This window comes from Dermacentor silvarum, unplaced genomic scaffold, assembly GCF_013339745.2.
Source record: "Dermacentor silvarum isolate Dsil-2018 unplaced genomic scaffold, BIME_Dsil_1.4 Seq534, whole genome shotgun sequence".
Lineage (NCBI taxonomy): Eukaryota > Metazoa > Arthropoda > Arachnida > Ixodida > Ixodidae > Dermacentor > Dermacentor silvarum.
This window is the reverse complement of record NW_023606389.1, coordinates 36,080-51,816: the sequence shown is the minus strand read 5'-3', so window position 1 is coordinate 51,816 and position 15,737 is coordinate 36,080. Positions and strand designations below refer to the sequence as shown.

Genomic DNA, 15,737 nt, shown 5'->3' with positions numbered 1-15,737 from the left:
AAGGCCTCTCCCAGCGATCTCCAAGTAGCCCCATTTTCAGCAAGTCTGTTTTCCAGCCGATCTTATGCCTGCAAATTTCCTACTTTCATATCCTCATACTCGAGCCTGCTCATCGGCGACGCCCGATCAGAACCTCACTCTCCATCCATTGACCTTGCAGCCCACGGCTCGCCTATCCTTGTGTTCCTATCCTCCGAGTCCTTGGGCTCCGCATACAGCAAAACCGCAAAAGTAGCAGCAACTCTACATCGCCTTAGCAACGACGCTGCACAAGTAGGTTGGCTTATCTCACGTATCGCTACCCGACATACTGGTATGAAAGAGGACAACATTCTTCGGATTAGCCAGGCCTTCATCATCAGTCGCATCGTATATGTTGCGCCCTTCCTATGCCTCACATATTCTGAGAAACAGAGATTGACATCATTATCAAGAAAGCATACAAACAAGCACTCCGACCTTCCGCCCAGCACCGCCAATGTAACGCTGGCCGAGTTGGGGCTTTATAATACTGTCGACGAGCTCATCGATGCTGAGGGCCTAGCTCACCAGGAACGCCTCTCCCACACCGCGACAGGACGTCAGGTCCTCAGTAAGCTGAGCATCCCTTACCTCACACAGGCTGGAGTCAAGCTCCCCATACCACCGGACATCCACGACACTTTCCTAATTTCCCCTCTCCCGAAGAATATGCATCCCGACTGCAATGCAGCACGTCGCGCCGTAAGAGCTCGGCAATAGTTATGAGGGTGCTTCGCAATTGGCTTATGTAGACGCCTTGGACTACGCGACCGACTCGGCCATGACACTTGCCGCTGTCACGGGATCGAATCTGCATACCACAATAACCACCTCCATACGCAGCACTCACCCTGAAGAAGGCGAAGAGGCTTCTATAGCTCTCGCCTATCATCGTGCATTATCTCTGATTCAGAGACGGCCCTACGTCAATACACCAGAGGACTCATCTCATCCCAAGCGCACCGCATCCTCATCGGCACACACCCCTCCCGTCGCCGCCGCGTTCAGGTGATCTGGCTCCCGAGCGACGCAGGTCTTACCTGAAAATGAAGCCGCGCACGTCGCCGCCCGAGCAAGCGTCCTCCGGGCACGTCACTCCTCTTCCGGCCAGCAGTTATCCGGACGGCCTCACCATCCGCAAGCACCTGATCACTAACGCAGCCGCGCGCGCGACCGCATGATCACCTATGGCGAGATCCTCACGTACTATACCGTAAAGCCCGCCTCAAATATCCCCCTCCCGACCAGTTTCTGAACAAGCATCAATCGACCACATGGCGGCCATTACAGACGCGCACCTTTCCTACACCGCCCCCTTACCATCACACATCTACCGCGATGCCTTCAAACCGCACTGAAAACACGGCACGCGCCACGCGCAGACCTCGACAACATTATCTGGGCATTCCCCGCAGCACCACACACCATCAAACACAGCACCAATCCTACATTCAGAATCACCACGCCCGAGGCGATGTGGCTCAGCGAATGCCCGGAGGGCCAACTGTGGGTAATCAGGATGGTCGACAACGCCGCCAAGGCTCAAGGTCTGGCCGCCGCCTGAGGAAGGGGGGCTCGGGTGGGGCTAGTCTTCCGACCCCCCGCCTCCATTGTCCCCAGCAAGGACTTTCAATAAAGTTTTGTCTCTCTGTCTCTCTCCTAATTGAATCACACTGCCTAATTCACGGCCGTCCTTGATTTCGCATCTCTTTTTTTGGCACCAGTTTTAGAACTCTACTAGACCACTGTTTAACTGCGCTGAGAATTATATGGCCTGCCCATCTCCATTTTCAACCTCTTGATGTCAGCAATATTATCGGCTACCCTCGTTTGCTTTTCAATCCGCAACACTGTCTTCGTGTCCCTTAAGGTTACCCCTAATATGTTGCGCTATATCGCTAGTTGCTCAGCCCTGATTTTTTTTCTCGAGCTTCCTAGTTAAGTTCGAAATTTCTGCCCAGTATGTTAGTATACCGGCAAAATGCGATGATTGCAGACTTTTCAAAAGAAGTAAGCTGCCGGACACGATTTGGTTCCAGAAGAGTAGACATTTGAGCTAGTTGGTACATTATTAAAAAGTTAAACTAGCGCGAAACACACGGGGTGGGAAGTAGCCGTGTTGTCCATGTATTCGTTCCGTCCCTTGTGTTTCGCGCTAGTTTTCCTTTTTAATGATTGGGTAATGGCTGCTTGCATGTGATCCAACGCATTTTTATTCTCCTGTAAGTTTTGTTCTCAAACTGAACTGGGAGGCCTAGATAAACGTACTCTCGCACGGATTCTAGATGCTGACTGCCAATCATGAATTCTCGTTGTCTCGCCAGGCTGTAGACCATTAACATTGTTTTCTGCAAGTAAATCTTCAAACTTAGCCTTATACTTTGTCGGCTAAGGCCCTCAATCATTTGTTGCAAGTCATCTCCAGCGTTGCTGAACAGGACAATGTAACCCGCAGAGCGCGCAGGTTGTCTACATGTTCGCAGTCGATCCTAACTCTTTGTCCTTCCCAGTGTAGTAGCTTCAATACTTCTTTAGGCATCCATGAATATCATTGGAGAGATTGTGTCTTCTTGCCTGACCCCTCTCTTGATGGGTATTTTCCCGCTTTTCTTGCGGAGAGTTTAAAGCAGTTTTGGAATCTTTATAGATATTTGCTAATATATTGAATTACGTATGCTTGCGTAATTGCGACATTGCGACATTGCGAATACGCAATGTCGCAATGACCGCAGGTAACTCTGCTGAAACAAATGCCTTTCTTTTGCAATCTGTGAAGGTCATAGAGAGCGGTTAGCTCAATTACCCTATGAATGTAATCCATTGTACAATACGCATTCCTGAACCCCACCTATTCTTCGTGCAGACTAAAGTCATGTATTGTACTGATTTTAATAGAAATATTCTTGGTGACCATATTGTAGAAGACTAAACACAATCTGATGGATCCATAATCGCTCACTTCTTTAACATTTCCCTTCTAATATGTAAGTATGATGTAGGCATTCTTCCAACTCTCTGGTACACTTGATGGTTTAAGGTATTGCGAAGAAAGGTTCACAAGGTTTCACAGTATAATATATCTGAATTGTAACAGTTTAAAAGAACCGTAAAGCGAAAGTACATTTAGCTGGTTTGTACATTACCTCTTTACAAGAGCAAAAAAAAAGCCACTCTTACTAAATAAGGAGTCTTAATAAGCTACGAAAGACGCGGAACTAAAATACAGGTGGCGCTGCCGTCTTCAAGTTCTCGCACCACCTCGCCATGACGTGATGTACTTGTGCGACGTATGCTTAGGCCGAGTTAACTTTTGATCGGTAAATGTGGGACTTCACTGTATTCTAAAAGATGCGAAGACTGAACTTAGGAAGTCAGGAACTTTCATTGAGCCTACAATGGCTCAAGACACTGACAAAAAGAAAAAAAACTACTTTAATATCTGTGACGACCCACTGATGCATGCACAGTGTTATTCTGGCGAGAAATTGAAGTAGTGGAAATTTTATTTCATTTTTTTCTTCTAATAACCAAACCATCACAGCGAGATCAACGAGAACAGATCATTCAAAGATATACTTTATAGTTATAACTTAATGTAGTGCTTCACTGTGGTGTCCCTTTAACTTTGAACACCTAGTATTCTTACAGTGCTGTTAAAGTGTTCGCACGTATATCCGTTTCAAGTCTGATCTCCTCAGCTGAAAATTAGTGACTGTGAGAGTCTGTTTATGGCCGGCAGCAAAATGTCATAGTCGCTGAGGCACACCTTCGAGATGCCGGCCTTTTTTGGGATATCTACAGAACATCAATAGATGTTTTACTTTAGTATACAGAATGCTTATCGATAGGCTGTGGACTGATGTTCTTGCACTTTCTGTCATTTTCTCAGGTTCCTTGCAACCAACCCTTTTTATGGAATGAAAATAGCAATGGTAATAGTATTCTGAACGACTACTGCTTACAGATAACTGCATACCTTCTACACTGAAAACAACACGTTTACTGCAGCAAAGGAAGGCACTTTATTTGGTAGATGGTGTATAGATTTTTAGGTTACATATGTTCATTTCTACAAAACCAATCATAGCAGTTACTGATCTGAACGCACATCATACAGTTATGGACAAGAGTGGTGTTGATTTGCCATCTATTGTTTTTTTCTTGACATTTATCACTGACACTGGTATGTAATTTTCAAATTCGGGGGCCTATTTTGACGGGTTCAAGGGATTTCTAACAAATAACAACAAACTGCCGACACTTTATGTCCTAGCAAACCACGCGAAACTGCGGAGACGCGAAGGTCATGCGATGTCCTTTCCACGAACGGGAAGTCTTATCTCTCCCTATTGTCCTCTCGGTCCAGATGAAGCGGAAATTCTCTGACGTCATGTCCTGGAAGAGCTGCGGTCCCGGAAGAAGCAAGCAGCCATCGGACGTGAGCGTAGTGTGCAAAACAATCACAAGCTGGCCGCATCCCAAGGGCGAAAGCGGCCTCTTCTACGCCGGGTTCCGCTACATCGGTCTGTACAACAAGGCCATCGGCGCCTGCTTCCTGGGCGGCCTTGAATCGGCCGACTGGACAAAGGTGTACAGCTTGCAGCATAGTTGGTTCACCTGCTGGACATTGTCATGCGCCTTCACAAGCGTGGGTGAGTGATCGGGCTTGAAGTCACAGTCTGGGGGAACGTTCCTCGCCTAATTCCTGAGGAATAAGGATTATAAACAGGGATAAGGTGCCTCAGAAAGGCTGGTAGGCCTTTCTGAGGCACCTTATCCCTGTTAATAAGGCCAGCCTTTCTGAGGCACCTTATCCCTGTTTATAATCCTTATTCCTCGTGTGCTACTCCATCTGTCAGCCACCTCTTTTGATTTTGGATCGCCTAATTCCTGTAACCCAGAGAGAGAGAGAGAGTGAGTGAGGAAGGACTTTACAAAACGGCAGAGAAGTCTCCTAGAGGTTGACTCCTCTTTCTGCTGGCGTCTGAGGAGGCATTGGGTGGAGAGGCGGGGGGGGGGGGGCGTGAGACGAAGAAGGTTATAAGGACAGAGCGCGTTTACAAATGCGGTCACGCGTCTGATGGACGTATCACAATTGCGTGTCAGGATTCCTTCCTTCGTCCCCTCCTCCCTTGCCTGCGCTGGTCGGGCATGCTATATAAAGGCGCGCGTTTGTGCATAACGCAGGAAAACTGTCTAATCGATAGCCACGACTCTTTACCATTTCCGAGCGCAGTCTTCGGCTTCGCAGCAGTGGTCGAGTACGACCGCTGCAGCCGCCAACTGAGCGAGGCGGACCGCTTCCACGCCAAGGCGTACGCTTGCTACGTGAGCTGCGTGGTGCTCGAAAGCTTCGTCAACTACACCATGGCGCTGGTGCGTGCTCCTAGGCTTCAGGGCCTGATCGCCAAGTGTTCCGAGCTCGAAAGGCGCCTGCGGACACCTCCTGGCTCCAAGCGTCGCACGCAGCTGTACGCCGTTGGTGTGATGAGCTTCTACGTGAGTGCCGACACTCTTTCTTACGTTGAACAGTTTTTTACGAGTGGCAAGAGCCAAGGAAAAGTAATACAGCACTAGGGAACAGGCAGACAACGTTCAAAGGCTGCCTTATGTGTCTGTGTCCTTTCCACACAGTTCGCTGTGTGAGCTCATAAAAGAGTTGTGACACAACATTTTCGACTTTTGGTTTGTGTAAAGAGAAGGTTGAAACCGTCTAAACCGTAGAAAAAAATATACTGACAAGCGTACGAATGCATTAAATAAGTTACTGCGAAACGTTTTTCTATACGAACCGCCTTAGAATTCGGCACCCAGGTGGTCGATGCGTCATGACGTCATAATACGCTGGCTCAATCTGTTACTGCGATTACCGCGGCGTCCACGCGTGATCATATAGCAAAAAAAAAAACGCGTGAAGCACTCTTGGTAATTTTTTTATGACCAACATCTTCATATCTAGCCCCACTGCTATACACACGCGCCATGGTGGCTCACCGGCTATGGCGTCTTGCTGTTTATTACGATGTCACGGGATAAAGTCCTGTCAGCGGAAGCCGCATTTCGATAGGGTGCGAAATGAGGACACGCCCATTGGTGCGCATTAAAAAAAAACAAAAAAAAACAGGTGGCCAAGATTATTCAGCAGTTCCCCAATACGGCGTGCATCCAAGTCATATCATGGTTTTCGACACGTAAAGATATACAATTATATAATTTACTGCTACGAGAGTTGCGCAAATTTCGCTGAATGACGACGTCACAGAAACGACGCAGACTCCAGTCGGACATGTTGAGACCAAATTTAGAGCCAAATTAAAATACTTTGTCAGCGTTTCACAGCCTTCATACTTTCTAACCTTCATGCTCTTGCTTCGGGCAACCACGTTGTAGAATCACTACAACGTCAGAAAAAGAAAGAAAAAAAAGTCCAATATTTGTTTCAACTAGCTGCAGAAGTTTCTTTCAGTAAGTTCGAACTAGGAGTCCGCTCTCTATAGCGGCTATAATCAATGGCTCGCCGAAATGACATTTCAAATCGATTCATAAAGCCGCTGAAACGCCGACAAGGTCAGATGTGAATCTGTACAACAGAACGCCATTAAATACCGTTAGTGGGAAGCTCCGAGTGACGCGAAGCAAAGGGGTGCATAATAGCGGGAAGAAGAAACACAAACTTAAGGAAGGAGCGTAGCGGGCGCTAAACTTTAACTGTTTATTCCGAGAGCGGAGTCGACAGAATACAACAAACGCGCATGCCTGCAGCGGTCTAGTAAATAAAAAAAAAAAAATCCTAGCGACGTGTCAAACAGCCCCATCGTTCACCGAAAGATAAACGCTAGTGTTGCTAATGCAGTTCGCACCTCTTATCTGAATGTAAAAGCCCTCCAACAATTCCCGTGCCAACGTGTCGCCACTTCTGTCCGGTATCTCAAGTACTTGACGCGACCGCTGCATGCATGCGCGTTCATTGTATTCTTTGAGCTTAGCTATCAGAATGAACAGTTGAAGTTTAGCGCCCCGTCTGGTTACTTTCTTATGTCATTCATCTTATGCCTGTTTCTTTGTCGCGCTATTATGCATGCCTTAGGCTCATTTACACTAGGCCGACACGACACCGATTTTGGTCTGCCGACTGTTGGCGACAGCAGTTTACAGGACGGAAAACGCTATGGCCAACGGTTCAAAGAAGGGAAAATGCTGTCGCCAAGAGTCGGCCTGTGGCGAGGGGTATAACAATCGGCCATCCATCATCGTTTTGACACCTGTGCTATGGCACAACTGGCGGGAAAGCGCCACGCACATGGAGCCGTATCTGAATTGTTCACGTCGGTCGGTCTACTACACGGACGCGATCTCCTGGAACCTAGCCCTTAACAGCTTCTTTGTAAAAAATAAATATCTCCATCGTTTCCTCATGTTTGCTATGGGAAAAGCTGCATTTCATTGCTAATATGCAGAGATGAAGATGGAACTACATGTAGTACATTGCCATGTGGCTGCCGCATCCAGTATTTTCACACAATATCAGTGATATCGAAACACACCTCAATGTTGCTTTCGGCCGTCTGGGACGACACAGAGGTCTAGATCAATTAAGTGTCAAATTTCTCGAAAGCCAATGAAAGAATATGAGCAAACCACTTCTTTACAGTTGCGCATGCACTTCATTTCCAGAATGCATGTTTTGCATAACCACTTCCGAGTGAATTTCGAAAACATGTTGAAGGCAATGTGCAATGTATCGTACAAGAGGTCTTAGGAGGATGTACTTAATCGTGCTCAAGATTAATGGAGGCATACTTCCGAAGTTGAAATGCATGATCGTCAGCCCTTGTCAGCAGTGTTGTGTTAAGTTAGAGCCGGTGCCGACTTTGTTCAGGGGAAAACCCACCGGAAGCCGAGGGGTTCGTGCCCGTATACCTCATAACTGCGGGCCTGAACTAACGGCCCGGTGACGCTAGACCGATACGACGTTAATTTTTAAAATTAAATTATGGGATTTTACATGCCAAAAGCACGATCCGATTATGAGGCACACCGTAGTTGCGGGACTCTGGGATAATTTGGACCACCTGGGGTACTTTAACGGGCACCTAAATCTAAGTATACGGGTGTTTTCGCATTTCGCCCCCATCGAAATCCGGCCGCCGTGGCCGGGATTCGATCCCGCGACCTCGTGCTTAGCAGCCCAACAAGCCACTCAGCAACCACGGCGGGTGACGTTGATTTTGGTCTCTCGAATTCAGTTTAGTTCACTTCTGCCCGTAGCAACACGAAATGGACCGCTCTTGACTTTGTACAATCCGCACATAAGAAGCCCAAAGCGACAGACACGGCACGATAAGAGAGAACCTGCGAGAGCAGTTTGCGAGGGGCGTTTGTGAAGCCTGGCCAACGTCAATTCACATGGTCGCGAAGGATGCTGAAATACGGTTCCAAGCCAATGAGCAGCGACATTTACGGTCGTTCGATTGAAGCACGACTACATCTCGCACAGTGAAACACTAGTTGATGAAAATTATTCATCCATTACGTCTCCAATGGAAGCATTTGAAAAAAGTACAGATAATTAAATTAGAATAGGATAATGTGAAATCACAGGCTGGTTGCTTCCATCCACGATTAATTATGTGTACGAAACTGTTCAAGTTTGCTGATGGCGATACGTGCTGAGATATGCGGAGATTTTGTTACCGTATTTAACACTGTAATGTCGTAAAACTCTCTTATGCGCAGCCATTAAAAGTAATGGCGATTTATATAGCATTAACCTTATAAGATTTGATCAGTAACTTTATTTTTCATTTGCCTTTTCACTAATTATTATGTTTTAGCTATGTCTTCAGTACCAGATAGAAACCACAGATGGCACGCGTGCTGTGTTAGTGAAGATTGAAGTGTGGTGTTTGTGAATCATTTCAATGTAATGTTGATTTGATCTTAACACCGAAATAACAAACGTGTGTTGGTACTAAGGACACATGGATATCCTACTCCGTTCAAAATCTTGGTGACCCCATTGCTTTAAATTCATGCCAAACTTTCAAGGATCACCAGTGTAATGCGTGCCATTATCGAATGAGGCCTATAAATTCAGATGGGCGTATTCAGGTTAGATTGGGACACGGTGTTGCGGCGAATATTCTCACTTGCTTACGCTTCATTTGCATTGTGTGCTCTGTATATGCGATGTCGTAGTGGTGTGATGTGAGCTGGCGCAGTAGAATATACTTCGGCGCAAGAAGCCTGGAATAGCAAATGTTGATTTTTTTCCACCGAGAAGTTGGCCCTGCGAAATGTAGATGGCACTGCCATGCTTCCACAAGCCGCCATTGCAGGACGTATAGGCTTCTATGGCAGCTTCGCTACCATGCTTACATAATACCTTGGCCCGGTCACTCACATCAGCTCGTCTCTGGGTGATGCGACGCTGATTGTAAGCGCGAATATGAATGTCTTGCAGCATTTCTTCAGTATTTCAGGTCGCCGCTGCATGGTTTCCGATGAACGTTGGTTTCCACTGTGTTTGAAGCAAACCATGAACGGGGGCAACTATAAACAAATGCGCTTTGTGGCGCCTTCTATCTCGCAAATAACAAGCACGCATTCATGTATCACCTCTGAGATCTGACAGCACTTGTAATCTCACAGGATATGTCCCGTTTATTATATAGCTGCCTTTGTCAGGCCTAATGGGCTAAGAAACCGAGAATGGATCTCGAAAACAGCGCCAACCTGTCTCTAATAGTTTGTTGCCGAAGCATCATTACTGAAATAGAAAGCAAATACAAGTACCGGTTGCGAGCGATAGTACGAAGCAGTGCAGGACGACGAATTCATAGAGCAGAGGCGGCCGGCTTTTGCCTCGAAGGCGCCGCCATGTTCAGTAGTGTACGGCCGTGTCTGGCCGTGTGTGCTCTGCCGACGAGTGTGTTCCCGCCGGCGTTCTGCCGACGCGCCCGTCAGAGATCCGTCTGCAGACTCTTGGCGTAGGTGCAGTGTGACAGGGGCGCCGACAGGACGGAAAACGCCTATCACCAACAGTCGGCAGACCAAAATCGGTGTCGTGTCGGCCTATTGTGAACGATCCTTTAGGCTTCTAACAGCTCGCCCAGCAACACTTTTTACCGTTGCGAGCGTAATACCACTGCTGCAAAGCACTACATATTCCAGACCACGGCTGTACGTTGTTAATGATTTACACCCTTAAGAGTCAATAAGGGTCTATAAAAAGTATTGGTATATAACTGACACTTTGAAAAGGATGTGAATTACAAAGGGCTGCACACCATTAATTCTCTTTTAACAGTGTAAATTATTGCATGAGTACAGTAAGTAGGGTTATAGTGTGATTTGATCGTTCATGATGAGTATACAGTGCCGGAAAAAAGACAGGAACGAGATACAGGGCAGCAGAAGTACTGTACTCGCGTGTATATAGTAAACTGCTGCACCTCGTAGCTGCACGAAAAACAAGTGTATAATTATATCTTATTATGGGCATTGTTTATAACTTTCTGCCCAAAAAGCCTATTCACGTGCAGGTTCGGTTTTTAATCGCAAGTGGAATTACTGAGGACTTGCAGCTGCTTTGGGATCGCCGAACGTGACCTCTGTCTCTGAAGTTCTAGCAACGCTATCAATTATATATTATTATTATTATTATTATTATTATTATTATTATTATTATTATTATTATTATTATTATTATTATTATTATTATTATTCAAAGAACAGATGCGGTTTTTCCGATACTTAGCAACACATCTGACCACTAGGCAATCGTGCCGCAAACAGAAAATGTAGACGATAGTGGCGGGGACAAAGTGTACAAGCGACTCTTCTAGTGCTTAGCGCAGAAACTTAAAAAAAAACCCCCGCAGTTTCGCCCGACAGGCGAAGCATCGATTGCGATAGCAAATTAGTAGACATGCTATACGAAGTAAAGATAGTAGTTTTACCGGCCGTATAAACTTGGGGAAATATTCGTTTACTAACTAAATTAACAAGCATGGTGCCACCACGCATCGACAAACATGAACACATCACACTCGATGACCGCGGACACTCGCAGTCAAAACGCTGGCGTCAGGAAGCGCGGCAGCAGGAGCGAGTGAATTGACCTTCGTGCTGTGTATCGCTTCAGCGGAAACTGAGCGACGAGAACAATGCACGCGTAAATTAACAAGCGTGGCGTCAGCACGCACCGACAAACAGGAAGACATCACACTCGACGACCGCGGACACTCGCCGTCAAAACGCTGGCGTCAGGAAGCGCAGTGAGCTTCCTGCTGTGTATCGCTTCAACGGAAACTGAGCGACGAGAAAAACGCACGCGTGAAGCTATGAGCCACATGCAGGTTGCTTTCAAGATAAAGCGCGCGCGACCGTGAAAAGTACGCTGTTGGTGGCGGAGTAGAACGCTGCCTCCCTCACTGCACGCGCGACATTTAGCCGCGATCGTCGATTCCCAATGCGCGCGGTCGCGTAGTGCGCGGTTGCTGTCGGAGAACGCCGCCCCATCCCCCTACGGTTTTTCGCACGACGAATAACGGCGGGTTTCCTGTCAGCTGCCCTCTCTTGCACGCGCCAGATTGAGCCGCTATCGTTGGCTCCCCTCGCGCGCTTTCATTCGCACGTACAACACACGGCGCGGAGGCGGTGTTATCGCCCTTGGACTTTATACGGAACATCACGGCGACGGCAACGGCAGAAATGCGCTTGGAGTGTCCGCGTAATTGCTATTGCAATAAAAGCAGACAGAAAGGCAGAGAGACAGAGAGCACTGTATTAATGTCGAATAAAGGACGCCATGGCTGGTCAGACGCACATGCTGCAGCACGTGTGGTTGGTCGCGCTTTAGAGCTGCAACGTCTCGACGCTGTCCGTGGATGGCGCATTCGCAGGCAGTGCAGATCGCCCTGTGCATGTCGCTGGCCGTGGCCACCGACTGCGGCGCGTCGATGCTGCTGGACAAGGCTTCGCCGCTGATGAAGGTCTACTCGCGGGGCCTTGGAACCTGGTACATCCTGGTCCTTGTACCTCAGTGCCTGGGACCCCGAATGTGCATGTCTTACTCGTTCGCCGTGTTCCGCTTCCATCTGCAATGCATTGGACGGGAGATCAAGGAGTGCCTGAGCTCCACCACCACGGTGCCTGAACAGTAAGCCCCAGTTGACGTGGTACAAAAGGAGACTATAAAGAGCGAGGCTAGAACAGTTTAGACAGTAAAATATTTATTTAAAGAATTCCGCCAGGACCCATCGTCTGATGAAACATTGTAGCCACAAACTGTGCTGCTACCATTGAAATGCGTCATTTAAGAGGCGTGTATGCAACCAGAATCCACTCCAGCGCATCCATCTGGACGCGCTGCCAATCTAGCGGCGCCACTGCGAAGTCCGCGCGTGGTTCGCGTCTGAATATTCACACGTGAAGCACGCGCGGACGTCGTGGTGGAGCCGCTAGATGAGCAGCGGGTACAGAGGGATGCACTGGAGTGGAATCCGATTGCCAAGTGTTGTCAAACTTGACACAACTCACTAAAGAATTGAAAATTACTAATATTTTCTGCAGCTGTACACTTTCTATGATTCTGAAGAGGCAAGATATGTGGCGAAACTAAGTTTTCAATCAACAGGATAAAGTGGCGTCTGAAAGGGTTAATTGAGGCACTCGAACCAACGGCCTTTGTTGGTGGCACCATGGTGGCAGCAACACATGGTGGCACCATGAATTTTGGCGCTATAACGCCTGACGTCGGATTCTTCGACCCATTAGCCATCTGAGGGTTTCGCCCAAATAACAGAGCTTAACTCAATGTCCCTCATTTGTGGGTGCAGGTTGCATAACTCGTGGTAGTCAAAATCAATCAGGATAGTGCTAGTATACTAAAGCTTGGGGGAGTTTATAACGGTTCATTTCAGTGATGATAACATGTCAAACATGTAAAGGAAATAATGAATAGGCATGTGAAAGAGCATTCCTTCCCCCTCTTCCTGTCCCTTTTCCCTTAGTGCAGGTGCGTTGTGAACACCACAGAAAAGTATCCAGAGAGCGTTCTTTAAAGCCAGTCGCGGCCGGAAGTTAAACCCCCGTAATTTCGAAAGCTTGCCTCGACTCGATCACGTGACCCTGGTGTCGTTCATCTGCAGGAAAGCCGTGCTGACGGAGCAGTGTCGCGCCCAGCTACAGAGCCTGAGGGAGTGCCTACACGAGACGGGCGTCATCCTGGGCCCTGGCCTGCTCTTCACCTACGGATACACGGCAGCACTGTTCTGTGCCGCCTTGATCTACTGCTTGCTGCCGAACGTGACTCACGTCAACAAGATATTCTTCCTGGGCAGCGGGTGCATGCATTTCGGCAGTCTGCTGCTGCCAACCGCGCTGGCTCACTGTTTCGCCGACGATGCGAGTACCAGATGCTTTGCCATGGTGTCATTTTAATTTTTTTTAATTAGGGCGCCGTATCGCAGAAAATCCGGCGTCGGCAACCGGCGTGTGATAGCGGGTGGCGGAGAAAATCATCCAACCACATCGACCGCATAGGCCCTCCACGTGGTGCAAGGTTGTGGTGAAGAAAAATTGAATTTCTCGCAATGAAATCCGTCAGAAAAATGGCAAAGTACAACTTTACCACTCGGCGGCGGATTTGCCGTCCGATTGTTTACCAATCGGCGTCGGATGGTAATTTGAATGTACGAGGAAACTCAAACGCAAACCCCTTTTCCAGCATTTCTACCAGACATGCGCGCGTCGGGACAATAGCAAACAATTAATAAAATAATAAAGAAAGGTGCTAGGGCCTTCACATTTCAATATAAGACCACTTGTATTGCCCATGGAAAAACGTCTTTCTAGCAATGCATTTCAGTTTAAAAGTGAAGCCGTCTTTGTAAGCCGGCTTTCCCACGTTCAGTGTTGCAGTGAATGAAGCCTACTTGCCGTATGCGAAGGATGCGATGCGAACGGATCCAGATAACGCTATCGCGTTCTACTCTTAAAGGCGAAGCTTAAACGTCCTCCAATTTTTTTGAACAGCACATGTAATGTCTCCTATGTAGACCAGCGAAGGGTTTACAACTTAACCAAATGCCAGCTTAAAAGGGCATTTCTTTCAATATATGACTAGGTAGAATGACAGAGGTTTCGTACGCGTTGACCTTATTAATAATCATAGGCAGAGCTTAATGTCCCAAAGATGCACATGGTAATGAAGGACTATGGAGGACTGCGAATTATCGATTTATAATCTACAACTGTGGGTTTATTGAACGTGCTGATCAATCTCAGTACACCACAAAAGCAGTGGTATTCCGATCACTGTCATAACAGGAACTAGTCGTACTACTCGTAATCACACCTGCACCGTGGAAACCGCGCCCAGAAATGGCACGAGTGACATCGTGCTCGGCCGCAGAAAGCCGGAATGACAGAGCAATCACAACGAGAAGGTTAAATGAATTACGACGTTGCAGGACTGATTTACTGATGATGATCTACATGTGTGCCTCAATGGCTCTGGCATTGGGCTGCGAAGTATACGAGGTGGAACCCTGAAGCGGCGTCGGCCGCATTAGGGTGAGACGCATCAATGTTTTCGGAATGTGGCCACTGCTGCCTTAAATCAAGCTTTCGACTTGCTACTCAGCAGCCAAACGCTTTAGTTACTGAGCCAGCCTGGCGGACGATACGTCGGTTATTTGTGCGGTAGTATCATGTCTTTTCTTCTGTCTATGTGTGTTGCGCTTTTTCCACAATGAAACTGAACCAACTCGTCCAAATTTCTGCCTTGCTGCAACTAGCCTCGACATTTTGAGTCAGATTCACAGTCATGGCTGCCATGTTTTGAAGGATGAATGCAAAAACGCTGAGGCACTTAGATTTAAATCAGGACTACAGTGTGCACCATATGTAAGTGTACCACCTACAGTGGGAATGATCTCGCCAGCCATACTGTGAATGGCCCCAGCACTAGCCAACGGCTATTGAACCATACGGTGTCTGCAAACATTTGTATTTCAATTTCAAGCACAAAGCACAAAAGATCTCAAGAAATACGCAAAAAAAAAACGCAGATAGACAGTTCATGAGAAGAGATAAAATCCGGGCTCAATTGATTGAAGCGATGAAATGTTTCAGTAAAAAATAAAAGACGACTAGTGTATCTTTAAATATTTTTTAATATATATAAGAACAGGAACACATGATTATCATCTCTAGGTATTGAAGTTCAATATTGTGCTTCCCACGCAAATAAGCTTGTAGGTAAAAACAAGCGCTAAACATCGACAGAGATAAATGGAGCGTTTTTGTATTTCTAGATCTTTGACATCCTCCCGCACTCTGCGATCCTTGATTGTTCCCCTGTAAGAACCTGCGACATTTCTTTGAACATAAAAAATCTATATTCCTAGATAAAGACAAATTACACCTTTGTACAAGCTTTTTCGACAGCCGTTGCAGCGGACACGGGATGCATTACACTTGTGTTAAGGTGCGGTAGCTATGTCACTACTCGTGAACTATTCACAAGAGCTCTTTGTTTAGTTCTTGTTGTATGTCTTTACTACACTATTCTTCAAAAAGTGCTTCTCTTTTTATCAGACGTTGGAACACAAGAGCATGTATCTACACGGGAAGAAAGTTTCGTAGTTGAGGAAAAAGCTGTCCCGGACGAGGACAAATTTTTCTTCAACTGCGAAACTTTTTTTATA

General features: G+C 47.0%; 1 protein-coding gene across 1 annotated transcript; it reads left to right on the top strand.

Moving 5' to 3' along the window:
• Nucleotides 1-4,196: 4,196 nt before the first annotated feature.
• Nucleotides 4,197-13,724, top strand: LOC119435213 (uncharacterized). The gene is made up of 4 exons (XM_049659746.1): nt 4,197-4,673; nt 5,258-5,520; nt 11,928-12,184; nt 13,176-13,724. The coding sequence occupies exons 1-4, from the start codon at nt 4,328-4,330 to the stop codon at nt 13,465-13,467; spliced, it is 1,158 nt and encodes a 385-aa protein (XP_049515703.1). The 5' UTR covers nt 4,197-4,327; the 3' UTR covers nt 13,468-13,724.
• The last annotated feature ends 2,013 nt before the right edge of the window (nt 13,725-15,737 follow it).